General features: G+C 46.4%; 1 protein-coding gene across 4 annotated transcripts in view; it reads right to left on the bottom strand.

The window, feature by feature from the left end:
• Positions 1-15,984, bottom strand: part of RPS6KA1 (ribosomal protein S6 kinase A1) — a 565,248-nt gene that overhangs the window by 209,031 nt on the left and 340,233 nt on the right. For all 4 annotated transcript variants that reach the window (XM_069224044.1, XM_069224045.1, XM_069224046.1 and 1 more), the window contains one exon: positions 14,295-14,365. In XM_069224044.1, the coding sequence (XP_069080145.1) occupies positions 14,295-14,365 (71 nt within the window). The remainder of the gene's footprint in view (positions 1-14,294; positions 14,366-15,984) is intronic.

Genomic DNA, 15,984 nt, shown 5'->3' with positions numbered 1-15,984 from the left:
TTGTTCATTTTGTGGATAAGGATCTTAAATATATATGGCAACTGGTTTACCAAAAAAGTAGTACATCTGCTTTTTGGAATTCACAAACATTGGTTGTAGTAGGCTTGGAAAGCTGTATCAATCTGAGGTTTCCGGGCATACTACTGAGAATCAAACATCCAAAAGGTGATGGCTTGAATGCTTACAAATAGTATGTCTGGCAATCGCTTGGTGTAGCATTTCAACCCAACATTTTTCACACACTATGCCACTCTATACATAGCCCCACCTATTAGCAAAACAGCCCTGGAAACAGTCCACAGGGAACCTTGGTCATCTTAACCCTCCACTCTGCAGCCCACTGCTTTTTAGTTGAAAATTTTGAAATTCCTCCCCTCCCCAGAACCCACCCCTGAATCTCTCAGACTAAGCTACACCCTAGATAAACATTCTACTATGAGGAGCTCATCGTGAAGGTTAAGAATATCCTGCCAGAGGTCAGACTGATCCAGAACACTTTAGTCCTCAGTCATAACTCTCCAATGTGCCGAGTGGCATCATGAGACTCTAGCAATTTAACTAATACCACTTTTCAAGACACACAAAAAAGGGAGCACACTGCCTCACACTCCAGCATAAAATAGCCCCAATGCATCATGGTAAATGCAGTCATTTTATTTAAAGATAGAGACATTTTTCAAAAAGTCTTTCACCTTAAGTAGGTGCAGCAAGTGCAGTATCTCTGGACACGTGTTTCTGGCTTTCGGCCTTCATTAGCAGAGAGAAAATATATCTGAAGGGGTTGTTTGAGATGCCGCCGAACGTCTTCACAGGTTTTTGTACCACTCAGTAGGCGAACAGGCGCTTTACCAGAGGTCGTCAGCTCGCAGGCTCACATGAGCCGTCAATTAGACACACAAAAAAGGGAGCACACTGCCTCACACTCCAGCATAAAATAGCCCCAATGCATCATGGTAAATGCAGTCGTTAGATTTCAAGATAGAGAAATGTTTCAAGAAGTCTTTCACCTTAAGTAGGTGCAGCAAGTGCAGTATCTCTGGACGTGTTTCTGGCTTTCGGCCGTCATCAGCAGAGAAAATATATCTGAAGGGGTTGCTTGAAATGCCACCGAACCCCACAAAAAATGCTGCTCTCTGCTGATGACGGATGAAACCCAGAAACACGTGTTCAGAGATACACAGCACTTGCTGCACCTACTAAGGTGAAAGACTTTGATTACTTTGGTTAATGTGAAACGAATCTGACTGCATTTACCAAGATACATTAGGGCCAACGTTTTGCTGGAGTGTGAGGCAGTGTGCTCCCTTTTTTTTTTGCACTTTTCAAGACACCACTGGTTGTACAAAAAACAGGCACCTATGCACAAAAATCAGACCCTGTTTTTTCACACTTTATTAACGCACGGCCGAACACTCTTGATGCTTCACTGACAAAAAATCCTCAGCTTCAACAACTAGGTGAATGTCTTCTCTAAAGGTTTCAGGACTCAGGCCCTGCTGTAAGTACTACCAGCTGATGTCTCTGTCAGGTTCACATGGCATCTGCAAGTGGTGTCCAAGCTGACTAGAACTCTACGGCATGCCACTCATGACCCTGATGTGCCCAAAGGCCACCAGGGAGTGGAAATGAAAATGTCACTTACCCAGTGTACATCTGTTCGTGGCATCAGTCGCTGTAGATTCGCATGTTTTGCATAGCTCGCCATCTGGTGTTGGGCCGGAGTGTTACAAGTTGTTTTTCTTCGAAGAAGTCTTTCGAGTCACGGGACCGAGTGACTCCTCCTTTTGTCTCCATTGCGCATGGGCGTCGACTCCATCTTCGATTGTTTTTCCCCGCAGAGGGTGAGGTAGGAGTTGAATTGTAGTAATAGTGCCCATGCAATGGAGTGACTAAGTATGTACCTATTTAAGGTTGAGATGATACATATACAAATAGTTGAAGGTAACTTCCAAACTGCTACAGGCTCCCGGGGAGGCGGGTGGGCACATGCGAATCTACAGCGACTGATGCCACGAACAGATGTACACTGGGTAAGTGACATTTTCAGTTCGATGGCATCTGTCGCTGTAGATACGCATGTTTTGCATAGACTAGTAAGCAGTTATCTCCCCAAAAGCGGTGGCTCAGCCTGTAGGAGTTGAAGTAGTTTGAAATAATGTTCTTAATACGGCTTGACCTACTGTGGCTTGTTGTGCGGATAACACGTCTACACAGTAGTGCTTGGTGAATGTGTGAGGCGTAGACCATGTGGCTGCCTTACATATTTCTTGCATTAGGATGTTTCCTAGAAAGGCCATGGTAGCACCTTTCTTTCTGGTTGAGTGTGCCCTTGGTGTAATGGGCAGCTGTCGTTTAGCTTTAAGGTAGCAGATTTGGATGCATTTAACTATCCATCTGGCTATACCTTGTTTTGATATTGGGTTTCCTGCATGAGGTTTTTGAAATGCAATAAATAGTTGTTTAGTCTTTCTGATGTTCTTTGTTCTATCAATGTAATACATTAATGCTCTTTTGACATCTAATGTATGTAGTGCCCTTTCAGCTACGGTATCTGGCTGTGGAAAGAACACTGGAAGTTCCACTGTTTGATTTAGATAGAACGGTGAAATAACCTTTGGCAAAAATTTAGGATTAGTCCTTAGGACGACCTTATTCTTGTGTAGTTGTATAAAAGGTTCTTGTATTGTAAACGCCTGAATCTCGCTTACTCTTCTTAGGGAAGTAATGGCGATGAGAAATGCAACCTTCCAGGTTAGGAACTGTATTTCGCAGGAGTGCATGGGTTCAAAAGGTGGACCCATAAGTCTAGTTAGGACAACATTTAGGTTCCATGAAGGAACAGGTGGTGTTCTTGGTGGTATAATTCTCCTAAGGCCCTCCATGAATGCTTTAATGACTGGTATCTTATATAGGGAAGTTGAATAGGTAGTCTGCAGGTATGCAGATATTGCTGCAAGGTGTATTTTAATGGAAGAGAAAGCCAGGTTAGATTTTTGTAAGTGAAGCAAGTAACCCACTACATGTTCTGGAGTTGTGTGTAATGGTTGTATTTGATTAATATGGCAGTAGCAAACAAACCTCTTCCATTTACTTGCATAGCAGTGCCTGGTGGATGGCCTTCTGGCTTGCTTTATGACTTCCATACATTCTTGGGTAAGTTGTAAGTGCCCGAATTCTAGGATTTCAGGAGCCAGATTGCTAGATTCAGCGATGCTGGATCTGGGTGTCTGATCTTTTGGTTGTGTTGTGTCAACAGATCTGGCCTGTTGGGCAATTTGATGCAGGGTACTACTGATAGGTCTAGCAGCGTTGTGTACCAGGGTTGCCTTGCCCAAGTTGGTGCTATTAATATGAGTTGGAGTTTGTTTTGACTGAGTTTGTTTACCAGGTAAGGAAGGAGAGGGAGAGGAGGAAAAGCGTAAGCAAATATCCCTGACCAGTTCATCCATAGGGCATTGCCTTGGGACTGTTTGTGTGGGTATCTGGATGCAAAGGTTTGGCATTTTGCGTTCTCCTTCGTCGCAAACAAGTCTATCTGAGGTGTTCCCCAGAGTTTGAAATAGGTGTTCAGAATTTGGGGGTGAATTTCCCATTCGTGGACCTGTTGGTGATCTCGAGAGAGATTGTCTGCGAGTTGATTTTGGATCCCTGGTATAAATTGTGCTATTAGGCGAATTTGGTTGTGAATTGCCCAACGCCAAATTTTTTGTGCTAGCAGGCTTAACTGCGTGGAGTGCGTCCCCCCTTGCTTGTTTAGATAATACATTGTTGTCATGTTGTTGAACTATTATTGGTTGGAAAGCTTTTAGTGCTTGAAAAACTGCTAGAAGTTCTAGGTGATTTATATGCAGTTTTGTTTGATGTACGTTCCATTGTCCTTGTATGCTGTGTTGATCGAGGTGTGCTCCCCACCCTGTCATGGAAGCATCTGTTGTTATTACATATTGTGGCACTGGGTCTTGTAAAGGCCGCCCTTTGTTTAAATTTATGTTGTTCCACCACAGAAGCGAGAGGTAAGTTTGGCGGTCTATTAACACCAGATCTAGATGACCCTGTGCTTGAGACCACTGTGATGCTAGGCACTGTTGTAAGGGCCTCATGTGCAGTCTTGCGTTTGGGACAATGGCTATGCATGAAGACATCATGCCTAGGAGTTGTAATACCATCTTTGCTTGTATCTTTTGTGTTGGATACATGCGTTGTATGATGGTGTTGAAATTTTGAATTCTTTGGGGACTTGGAGTGGCTACTCCTTTTGTTGTGTCTATTATGGCTCCTAGGTATTGTTGTACCTTGCACGGCAGAATGTTGGATTTTGTGAAGCTGACGGTGAACCCTAGTTTGAAGAGGGTTTGTATGATCTGATTTGTGTGATTTGAGCACTCTATTAACGAATGGGCCTTGATTAGCCAGTCGTCTAGATATGGGAACACATGTATTTGCTGCCTTCTGATGTGTGCAGCGACTACCGCTAGACATTTGGTAAAGACTCTTGGTGCGGTTGTTAATCCGAAAGGCAGTACCTTGAATTGGTAATGTATTCCTTTGAATACAAACCTTAGGTATTTCCTGTGCGATGGGTGTATTGGTATATGGAAATACGCGTCCTTGAGGTCTAAAGTTGACATGTAGTCGTGTAGTTTTAGCAATGGTAATACTTCTTGTAGTGTGACCATGTGAAAATGGTCTGATTTGATGAATGTGTTCACTATTCTGAGGTCTAGGATTGGTCTCAGCGTTTTGTCCTTCTTTGGTATCAGAAAGTACAGTGAGTAAACTCCTGTGTTTATTTGTGTGTTTGGCACTAATTCGATTGCATTCTTTTGCAATAGTGCCTGCACTTCTATCTCCAGGAGATTGGAATGATGTTTTGTCAAATGTTGTGCTTTTGGTGGTATGTTTGGAGGGAATTGTAGAAATTCTATGCAATAACCATGTTGGATAATTGCTAGAACCCAAGTGTCTGTAGTGATTTCCTCCCATGCTTTGTAATAATGACTTATTCTTCCCCCCACTGGTGTTGTGTGGAGGGGATGAGTGACATGTGAGTCACTGCTTAGTAGTAGGGGTTTTGGGGCTTTGAAATTTTCCTCTATTCCTAGGGAATTGCCCTCCTCTATATTGTCCCCGAAAACCTCCTCTGTACTGTCCCTGGTAACTGGACGGTGTTGCCTGTGAGGTGCTGGCTTGTGTGCTCTGACCCCGAAACCCCCCTCTAAAGGGTGTTTTACGGAATGTGCTGTAATTCCCTCTGCTCTGCGGGGAGTAGAGTGCGCCCATGGCTTTAGCAGTGTCCGTGTCTTTTTTTAGTTTCTCAATCGCTGTGTCCACTTCTGGACCGAACAGTTCTTTTTCGTTAAAAGGCATATTGAGAACTGCTTGCTGAATCTCTGGTTTAAATCCAGACGTTCGGAGCCATGCATGCCTTCTGATAGTTACAGATGTATTAATTGTCCGTGCAGCTGTATCTGCAGCGTCCATGGAGGAGCGGATTTGGTTGTTGGAAATGGTCTGTCCCTCCTCAACCACTTGTTTTGCCCTATTTTGTAGGTCCTTGGGCAGATGGTCAATGAGATGTTGCATCTCATCCCAATGGGCTCTGTCATAGCGCGCAAGTAGTGCCTGGGAGTTAGCGATGCGCCACTGGTTTGCAGCTTGTGCTGCGACTCTCTTACCAGCTGCATCAAACTTGCGGCTTTCTTTATCTGGGGGTGGTGCATCTCCAGATGTGTGGGAGTTGGCCCTTTTCCTAGCTGCTCCTACAACGACAGAGTCTGGTGGCAGCTGTGTAGTGATGAAAGCCGGGTCTGTAGGAGGCGCCTTATACTTTTTTTCCACTCTTGGTGCGATTGCCCTACTTTTGACCGGCTCCTTAAAGATTTCTTTTGCGTGCCGGAGCATACCAGGGAGCATAGGCAGGCTTTGGTAGGAGCTGTGGGTGGAGGAGAGTGTGTTGAATAAAAAGTCATCCTCGACCTGTTCTGAGTGGAGGCTTACATTGTGAAATTGTGCTGCTCTAGCCACCACTTGAGAATACGCAGTGCTGTCCTCTGGTGGAGATGGCTTCGTAGGGTATGCCTCCGGACTGTTATCTGACACTGGGGCGTCGTAGAAGTCCCATGCGTCTTGATCTTGGTCACCCTGGCTCATGGTGGTGTGAGCTGGGGAATGTGATGGAGTTTGTGCTGGTGAGACGTTAATCACAGGTGGAGGAGAGGGTGGTGGGGTAACTTTTTTCACCACTTTTGTTTGTGGTGTTTGTTCAGTTTGGAACTCCAATCTTCTCTTTCTTCTAATAGGGGGAAGGGTGCTTATTTTTCCTGTCCCCTGCTGTATGAAAATACGCTTTTGCGTATGGTCTACATCAGTTGAGTGTAGCTCTTCCTCAAACCTATGCTTTTGCATTTGGGAGGTTAGCGAGTGCTCTTCTGTATAAGAGCCTGAAACTGGGTCGGTTGCAGTTTGTTTTGGCACCGAAACCCTGTCTGCATCTTTTTTTGGCTCTGAGGTGACTTTTTTCTTTTTCGGGGCCGAAACCTCTCGGCGTCGATCTTCTTCGGTGCCGCTGTCTCGACGTCGAGCCGTGTCTACACCGGTATCTCGGTGTCGATGCTTGTCTCCAGCACTTTCTCGGTCCCGAGAAGGCTGCGTGCCGGTGTCTCGACCGGAGTCGGACGATCTCGGCACTGTTTGGGCCTTTTTCGGTGCCGATGGTCGGTCACCGAATTTATGGGTCGAGCCATGGCCTGGTGGCAGTGGCGTCCCCTGGGCCTTGTAAATCTTCTTCTGAGTGGTTTTCGACGTCTTACTCACGGTTTGTGTATCGTCGAATCCTTCGGAGTCCGATTCTTGGATCGAAAAGGTTCCCTCCTCTTCTTGTTCCTCGAACTCCCGGTGGGCTGTCGGCGCGGACGCCATCTGAAGTCTTCTGGCTCGACGGTCTCGGAGTGTTTTTCGGGACCGGAACGCACGACAGGCCTCGCAGGTGTCTTCACTGTGCTCAGGTGACAGGCACGGTTGCAGACCAAGTGTTGGTCTGTATAGGGGTATTTATTGTGGCATTTGGGACAGAAACGGAACGGGGTCCGTTCCATCGGCGTTCTTCTGCACGCGGTCGGGCCGACCAGGCCCCGACGGGGGATCGAAAAAATTACCCCGAAGGGCACCGGAGCTCTTCGATCTTAGACGTGGTGTTGAATCTAACTACGCCGATCCCGAACGCAACAATACCGACGAAAATCTTACGAAATTAGCTATCTTTCCGTTCCGAAACTCGGAGCGACAGGAACACGTCCGAACCCGATGGCGGAAAAAAAACAATCGAAGATGGAGTCGACGCCCATGCGCAATGGAGACAAAAGGAGGAGTCACTCGGTCCCGTGACTCGAAAGACTTCTTCGAAGAAAAACAACTTGTAACACATGCGTATCTACAGCGACGGATGCCATCGAACACCCAGTTACTTCTGGCTAAAGCCCAGCAGGACACACCAATAGGCAAGTCTCCTCTTAGGAACAATCTCCGAAGATTTTACAAACAAACATAAAAAACATTCCTAGGAAGGAGAAATATTATTCTTCCTTCAGAAAGCGATCTTGTTCAAATAAGCACACAGAATCACAGAGCAGTTCTTAGACACTGAGCTCTTCCTTGGAACGGATGCCAAAGTTGCAAAAGACCTAGCTGAAATATCCTGCCCTGCAAAGGTTGCAGCCTTCTGCCTGGCGATGCTAGGCATCTGTCAGATGGCTCTGATACACTTTGGAGAACTCCCCAAGGGTGGACCTGCTCTTTCAAGCTTGGAAACTCTGAAACAGATGCCTCTGGACTCTGCACCTGGCTCTGGCAACAGGGCCTAGAAAGAAGCCAGAAATCATGGAGTCATCCTTCAGTCTGGTGCCATACATGTTGCCATGTTCAGAGCTGCTTTCGGCACTGCCCTCCAAGTCAGATAAATTAATCCAGGCGGCAAAAAATGTCAGTACTTGTCTTGATGGGAAAGTTATTTGGCTCCAAATGAGACGCCATAACCATGCCTAATAACTACTATCCTGCACAGAAGAGGACTTTTCTGAGGGAGACAATCTGCTTCCTTCTTACTCTGATACAGGCCTTTCTTTGACCTACATAATGGCAGTGGTCTTGATACCTCTGCAGGAAGCGGCAACCCTTAGTCCCCAGGGTATGCCTAGGGTACGTACAAGCCCTTCACCAAAGTGGTATGTTAAACTGTAGAAACTACAGAATTGACCATGTCCTCAAAGGAGTATTTTTATTGAACAATCTCACCATCTACTGCAGCTGCACAGTTGTTACTTGCATTTAACGAACAACTACTTGAACCTGTTTTGGCTGCCTGGAAAAGGAATTCTCAAGTCCAACAAGCCACAAATTGCCAGGTGCCAAAGATCAGGTCCATTTGACAACAAAAATGTTGTCCTCGCACATGTCACCAGAGAGCCTGGCAGTCTGGGTTTCATCTTAACAACTGAGCCCTAATGCCTTCCCTATGGGCCCTCCGGATAGGAAGTCTAAGCGACTGGACACCATGAGATTGAAGGCTTTTCTGTCTGGGAGTTTCAATGTCTATTAATAAATGTCTTTGTATGGTCACCCCTAGGCTTTTGACTGATACAGCGTTTTTTTTTTTTTATTCCGAGTGCACTGAGGCCTGCTAAGCAGACCTTACGGCCAGTACTCTGACCCCAAAACGTGTATATTACATTGGCTATACACAATGGCATAGGCTAACTTGACTGTAAGTCCCTAATATATGGTACCCAGGGCATGTAGTTTAGAGTGATCCTAGGTATTATAGAAATGATTGTGCCACCCTGGGTGAGACACAGGTAAAAGGAGTCTTCCAGTCCGCCATTGTAGACTGGAAGAGCAGTTCTGAACTGCTAGCGTGGCTTTGCCATATATGGCAAAGTCAAACTTCCCTCTGTAATATGTATAAGTCACGCCTATGACCGAGCTACTGAACACTAAGGCAGAATGCAAAATATCTCACAGGCAGAACATGTATTTTACATGTTCTGGCAGCAGGAGTGTGAAACTGTAAATTTTACTGTGGAAAGACTTGGTCATCTCTTTGGGGAGTACAAGATGACATTCTGACCTCTCAGCTGTGCTAACTCCTGAACTTTGACACTCCAAGGTATCCAACAACTCATTACATTTAGCTCCACTTGATTCTCAAGTCAAAATAATGTAACAAGTAACCGTGTGGAACGTTTACAAAGTTGCCTCTTTGTAGCCTTCAATCTCCTGTGCCCTCAATGACTAGACAAGGAGCTTGAACCACACAGACAGTTTTCTGTCCTCCTGGGGACATGTGCTAACTATTCCCAAGAAAGGAGACAATATGGGTCTTCATTGGAGAGAGGTGTTACCTCTCTTCAGCAGGAAGCCACAAAGGCATTGGCACAAAAGGTGAGCTTCAATGCTGAAGCTGCCACTGAAAAGCAAATAGGAATAACATGGAAAAGGGGCAGTCCCATTGTTTATGCAGACTAGCTGGCACTCAGAGGGGAAACCTGTTAATCAGCGATATGTAGCCCCCTTGGTGACCACACCTCTGGGCTGGGCTAAGGAGCTCTGGACGCAGAGAGACAGGTTTTGCCACCATGTGAAGCCAGATGTCACTTCCCAGGAAGTGGTCATCAGAAGGGTGGGAACCTGGTAGCCCACTGACTACTAACCACATCGAACCTGAGGGAACTTTCTGGGCATAAATAGGGCACCCAGAGCTCAGATTTCGTCTGGACTAAAAGGAGGACTGAGAAAGACTGCCTTGCTGCACTGTGGAACTGGCAAAGGGAGGCTGCACTGTCGAGGATTGCACCGGCTGATTCTAGTGGTTAGCAAAGGAAAGAAACTGTGCCTGCCCAGGGCTGAGTTGAAGGTGTGACAAACAAAACCAATTGGTCCTAAAGGGGTTGGCAAGTTTTTTCCACAGTGAGGTTGCACAACCCCACCATATAATACATCCCATTTCCTCACACTCTCCAGACTATGAATACTGCATGCCTGCTATGCTGCAATATCCTTGCCTTGTGAGAATGATCAAACTAGTGATTGCAAGCTGCTTTCAGGTTTAAAGTAGATCAAACAAATGCAAATTTTTACCATCACACTTCGTAGCCATGATAGGATGCATTCCACTGGTTTCTTGGGAGATGTCCAGGACACTCTGAAGGGCTTGCCCTTTGATGGTGAGCGTCTTTCTGGAGTGACAGCTGGCTCAGCCCTGAACATTACAAGAACAGAAAGACTAAGGCTTGATCATTTGACCTGACCTTGCCTACGAGGCAGTTCCATCAACAATACAGGAAAAGTCAGTGGTTATTTCAGAGCTCAGGAGATATGGCAGTGGTCTGCACTCTCGACCAGTCCAGACATAACAGGGCAGGGCGGTTCCAAGGGTTGCAATCACCAGCATCCACAATTCCAGCTCCCTTTGCCCTCTGTCAGCTGTGCTGCCTTGAAACCTTTAAATCCCATCCCCTTACACCCCTGTTTTCTGGAAGGATGATCTTTCACTTTTCCGCCAAATGGGAGATAATCATGAAGGACTGCTGGATTATCCTGTTGATCCACAAGGGCTATGCCTTACCCATCCTTTCCGGCCCTTCGGCCGCCATGGTGCTCTCCTCCACACATCATCATCATAAAGGAGAAAATACTTGCCCTGTTGAACAAAGGGGCCTTAAAGATGGAGCCTCTGGAATAAAGGGACAGAGGATTCCATTCCTTTCACTTCTTGGTCCTCAACAAAACTGAGGTATGTGGCCCACCCTTATCTCAGTCTTTTGAACTTATTTATTCAGCAGGACAAGTTCAAAATGCTGCCCCTGAGCTAAGTCTTGTTGGCAACGAAAATGGAGGAATGGCTGGCATTCTCAGATCTTCAGGAGGCCCACATCTAGCTGCCAAATCTCCCCACTCGCAGATGCTACCCGCAGTTGACTGTGGCATCAGAGTACTAACATTTTACAGTCTAGTCATTTTGGCTGATGACTCCATTTCATGTTTTCACAAAAAGTGTTGCTGACTGAGGGGGAAGCTGGAAGCCCATGTATTTCCATACTTGGAGGATGGGCTGGTGAAGGCAAAGTGCCTGGTGCTGGTTGAGAAACATCAGTGCACAATGACTTTCATCATGACTTGGTCTTTATCATCAGCTTCAAGAAGACCTACCCCACTTCAACCCAGAGGTTTACTTTCATTATGCTACATCTGTGCAGAGAGCTTAGCAGAAATTCCACATGAAAAAGAGAAGATTGAGTGCTCCTTACGCTGTCAGGCAGCACATAATATAGCGCATGGTTAATGATCCATGCTATTAAGAATACACTGGTGTTTCTGTGCTCCTTGACTCATGGAAAAGTGATCACTTGAAGAGTCTATGGAAAAGTTCTGTGGAAGGTAGGGGAGGACTGGGTAGAGCTGATCTTGATCGCCTCAGACTGGGCAAGGAGGAACTGCTATGCTGATCTGCTTCCCTCAGCATTTGGCTGTCTGTTTGCTAGTCACAAGCAGGGTGGGTCTTCTTTTTCAGCATGATGGTCAGATCCTCCAGCCTGAGCCAAACACTGGCTCCAGGCGTGGAGATTGAATGGTGCTGGCTAAACTGCTTTTTGCCCCTCTGACAAAGTTGCAGATGTCATCTAGAGGCATACAGATGGTAGGCATCTGTGAGATGGTCATATGGTCAATTTTGCTTACATCTGCGAGGCATTACTACCCAGCAGCCCAAGTATGCAGTGGCTGATACTTCGCCAGGGCTGTGCTGCATGACTCCCTTATTTAATCAACACCAATCATTCCCAGCTCGCAAAGGGTACTGGTTTGGCACTCATTCTTAAGTTGAGGAATCTTTACAAAAATATATATCCATCAGGAGTAAAAGTAACAAACTTTCGGTAAAGATAGTTCTCGCAGATACATAATCTTCCTGCAGATTCCTCACAGCTCTTCCCCTACCTAGATGAGTCAGTGCCATAAATGTTAAGTTCCCATGGCATGCAAACGTGTTATGTACTGTTAAGTGCACTGTAAGTGATGCTCTCTTAGGTACCTCTCTTCGCTCTGGCAAGGAAAACGTTTCAGGAACTGGTGAAAGCTGGCATTTATTATACTTTGATGTTCTGTACAGTGGCTGTAGTCACAGATGAAGTCAGGTGGTTCCATCGTATGGCACTAGAGAGAAACCTGAGGAAGAAAGATTTCCAAACCCTTCTGACACCTTGGAGGATATTCTCAATGTGATTAATCTGCAAGAACATTATTTATCTACCAGAAACATTACCAAAGGTAGGAACTTTACTTAAGGGCAAAAAAGAACCCACACTTTAAGATTTTTTTTTTTTTTTTTTTTAGAAAGTGTTCGTATACCTCATGTTTCTTTAGTTTCTGCAGAAGGTAAAAGGCCCTAACTCCAGTTCAAATGGGATCAGGCCCAAAACATATCTTCTTACCAAACATCTGTCAAAGCCTGGAGAGATTTTGTGATGCTTTCGTCAGTTTCACTAATGCTTGTGATTCTTGAACCAGAGATGAAAAACAAGGAAAAGGGGAGGAGAACTAATCCTCTCTGCAAAAAGGGCTGATAAGGACCCAGGGACAAAAACACATGGTGTGGAAAAATATAATCCTTTCCTGTCCATGTGGTCGTTTATGGAAGAGCTGATTATTCCCTTCTTTCGCTAGTCTTTAAGACACTGTGGAAGACTCAGTCGGGAGTTGAGCTCAGTCTCTCTGCTTCATTGGCTGGTGTCTGTCACGTGTTGAGGGGGATAGGCTGCTCTATGATGTAACTGTGTTCAAATGAATGTGAACTATCACTGCAAGAAAATAGAGCTACTGGGGATTTCTCAGCCTGACGGGAAATAATTGAAGCCTGTGAATCTAGGACAGATTCAGTGCTGGAGAAGAAATTGATAGCAAGTAAAGAAAGTGATAAAGAGGAAAAGAAAGGACTGCCAGGAATAAGAAAGAGTGGGACTAAAGAAACAACAGTAAATAAAGGTCTCGCAGAAGAAGCTTGGAGAAGAAAGGCCAAGGAGACAAAGCAAAAGAGAGAAAAGAATGCGACCGAGTCCGGGGACAGCGACAGTCAAGGAAGAAAGTGGCAGCGAGGGATGACAGACAGTGAGAGACGACAGGCACAGTGAGGGATTGTGAGGTGGAAGAAAGCAGTGCGGTGGACAGAATCTAGTACCATTGATTACGTGTGAATGGAGGGGTGTAGTTCAAGTGAAAAGGGGCAATCTGATATGAAAATACAGTGTCAGAGATGGAGTATGAATGAGAGGTAGTAGTGCAAGTGGTTTAGATGTAGTGAAAAAGTAGGTGTAAAGTGCAAGCATGAGCTGGACCGAGGAGTACTAGTTGTCTTCGTAAGGATGCAGGGCGAGCAAAGGGAGTGCACTGTAGCCGGAGAAATGCTGTGCTAATGATGAAGTGTGAATGGGAGCGCGATGGGGGAAATATTGGGAGAGCGACAGGGGAGACAGTGGGAGTGGTGGGGATGTGGTGGAAGCAGGAAAAACGCAGTTTCGTGAATTAATGCAGTGCAGAGATGCAATGGAAGCAATGAAGGCAAGTAGGAGTGGTAGCACGGAGTGCAGGGTGGTGACTGAGTTCAGAGCCAGTGATGCAGTGTGACAGTTCTATGAATGCAGTGACTGCAGAAGGCAGGCAGTGTGGTGGGTATAACTCTGTGCCTGAGATGCATGAGAGGAAGGCGGTTAGCGGAAGCAGTAGGAAAGTGCTGCGAGTTGGGCTGCAGTGTGGTGGGTGGACGCGCTCAGGGTCCGACTGGCCTATGGGCAATCAGGCAGTGCCCGAATGACTGGGCCTTTTTTTGGCCGTTTGTGGACGTATTTTGCTGTTGATTTCCCTAATATTAAAATAAACATTGCCTGCAGCAAGCTCAAATCCATGGAGACTTCTTAACTTTGCAAAACAGTCATAAAGCGTGTCTCTAATTTGCAAACACAGGCCACTTTTTTTTTTGTTTGTTAGCTAATTCACTAAACGGGCCTTTTTTATTTTGGTGCCTGCGCCTATTTTCCGTCCCAGTCCGAGCCTGGAACTTTGCAGCGCCGTAGTGCGATGGGACCGTGCAAGAGGGACGCAGTACTATGACGAAGCGTGAAAGGGACAGAGGGGTTTCGAGTAGTTGGGATGCAGTGCGAGGGGGCGAGAAGCAGCGTGGTGGGAGGAAAGCAGAGATGCAGTGTAAGCAGAAGACAGGAAGAAAACCCAATAATCAGAGGATGACTTGCTTGAGGATGAGGGTCATGGTCTCCTTGCGATCCTTCCCCTGGAACGGCAGCGAGCCGGTGAGCATCTCGAACTGCAAGGAGAAGAGCGCAGTCAGTACAGAGCAGGGGGCACAAGCTATAACCCACACAACCATCGGCTGCACCCCCAACACCCCACAATGATGAATTGCATTATGGGCAACATGGAATCTTGCTGAGACTAAGGGCCAGATGTAGCAACTTCTGCATTTACGATTCGGAAATTGCGAGTCTGTGTGACTCGCAATTTCCGAATCGCAAATGCGGATGCAGAACGGTGTCTCAGACACCGTCTGCGACTCGCTATGGGGTCGCAAAGACCCACCTCATAAACATTAATGAGGTGGGTCGCATTTTGCGACCCCATAGCGAGTCCCTGCATTAACAGGGATGGTGGCCTGCTGGTCAGCAGACCTCCATGTCTGTGACTGCTTTTTAAAGCAGTTTTTTTATTTTTATTTTGCAGCCCGTTTTCCTTAAAGGAAGGCTTTTTGCATTTGCACCATGCAAACAGCTTACTATATCTGGCCCCTAAATTCATAGAAAGACCGGTCACTTCGTCGGCTGAAAATAGGGGGCGCTTCAGGGGTCATTCAAAACAAGGGTCCTCCCACGGCTGTGTGATCTGAAGGGACCCCATTAGTTCACAGATAAGAAACCCACCTCTCACATGCAACCACAGGACGAGGAACCCTCCGGCAGAACATACATTAGTAAACGCCGGCCATTATCAAGTGTGAGCACTGACAAATCCCTTGCACTACACGTCTGCGCGATCGGCGCTCTTTGCGTCAGGACGCCTTGAACTGTGAACACGATCTGAAGGACTGCGCTGGAATGGCCAGATTTCGCTAGTATTTCAGGGGCCACCAGGTGGCAGCACCATCACAACTGATGTATCCGAGATCTCCATCAACACAATAAGAAATCACAATAAAGTATGGGTTACTGGTTGGCGGAAAGGTCCATCAGTCATCATGTGGCCTTTACACCTTTCACCAATAACCTTTGAAGGAGGTTCGCAGTAAACCTATGAAGCCAGACAATGGTTCAAACGCTACAGCACAGAAGACGGACAGAGGGGACAGAAGACGCCTATTATTTCTGAAACACGAACCCCGAAAGGAAATCCACGGCAGATGAACACTAGGGTCAATCAAATCAGACACCTTCAAACACCCAAGCGAACGTCCAGCTCACCAAGTCACGCATGTGAAGTTCTCTCTCTCATGCCCGCGCTGTTGTAGGGCTGGTGTAAGACCAGGAATAGCTCTGTTGTCTGAGCTCGTACGATCAATGGAACTTTGCTGTCTGAGCTTGTATGAGGAGTGTAACTGAGGATAGCTCTGCTGCTTGAATGACGGATTTAACCCGAGGGATGGCTCTGATGTCTGACTGGTGAAAAGTGATGGGTAGTACATCTCACCGAGCTTGTAGGATCGGTGCCTAGAGACGGTAGAGCTTTAGGCCCTGGACAATCTAGTTAGGAGCTACAGTAGTATTAGAAGGGTGGTGGAGCCTGAGGGCTCGCGCTGCCGCTTCACCGTGTATGACTGGTTTACCCTGATGGCTAGCTCTGCTGTCGCGCTTGTAGGATTGATGCAAAGTGAGGGCTGACTCTGCTAACAGCTTGTGTGAGACTGTATGACCCGAGCAATCGTGCTGCTGCTTC

The sequence above is a fragment of the Pleurodeles waltl genome, chromosome 3_1 (assembly GCF_031143425.1).
Source record: "Pleurodeles waltl isolate 20211129_DDA chromosome 3_1, aPleWal1.hap1.20221129, whole genome shotgun sequence".
Classification (NCBI taxonomy): domain Eukaryota; kingdom Metazoa; phylum Chordata; class Amphibia; order Caudata; family Salamandridae; genus Pleurodeles; species Pleurodeles waltl.
The sequence above is the reverse complement of the archived record's forward strand: the minus strand, read 5'-3'. Positions and strand labels throughout refer to the sequence as shown.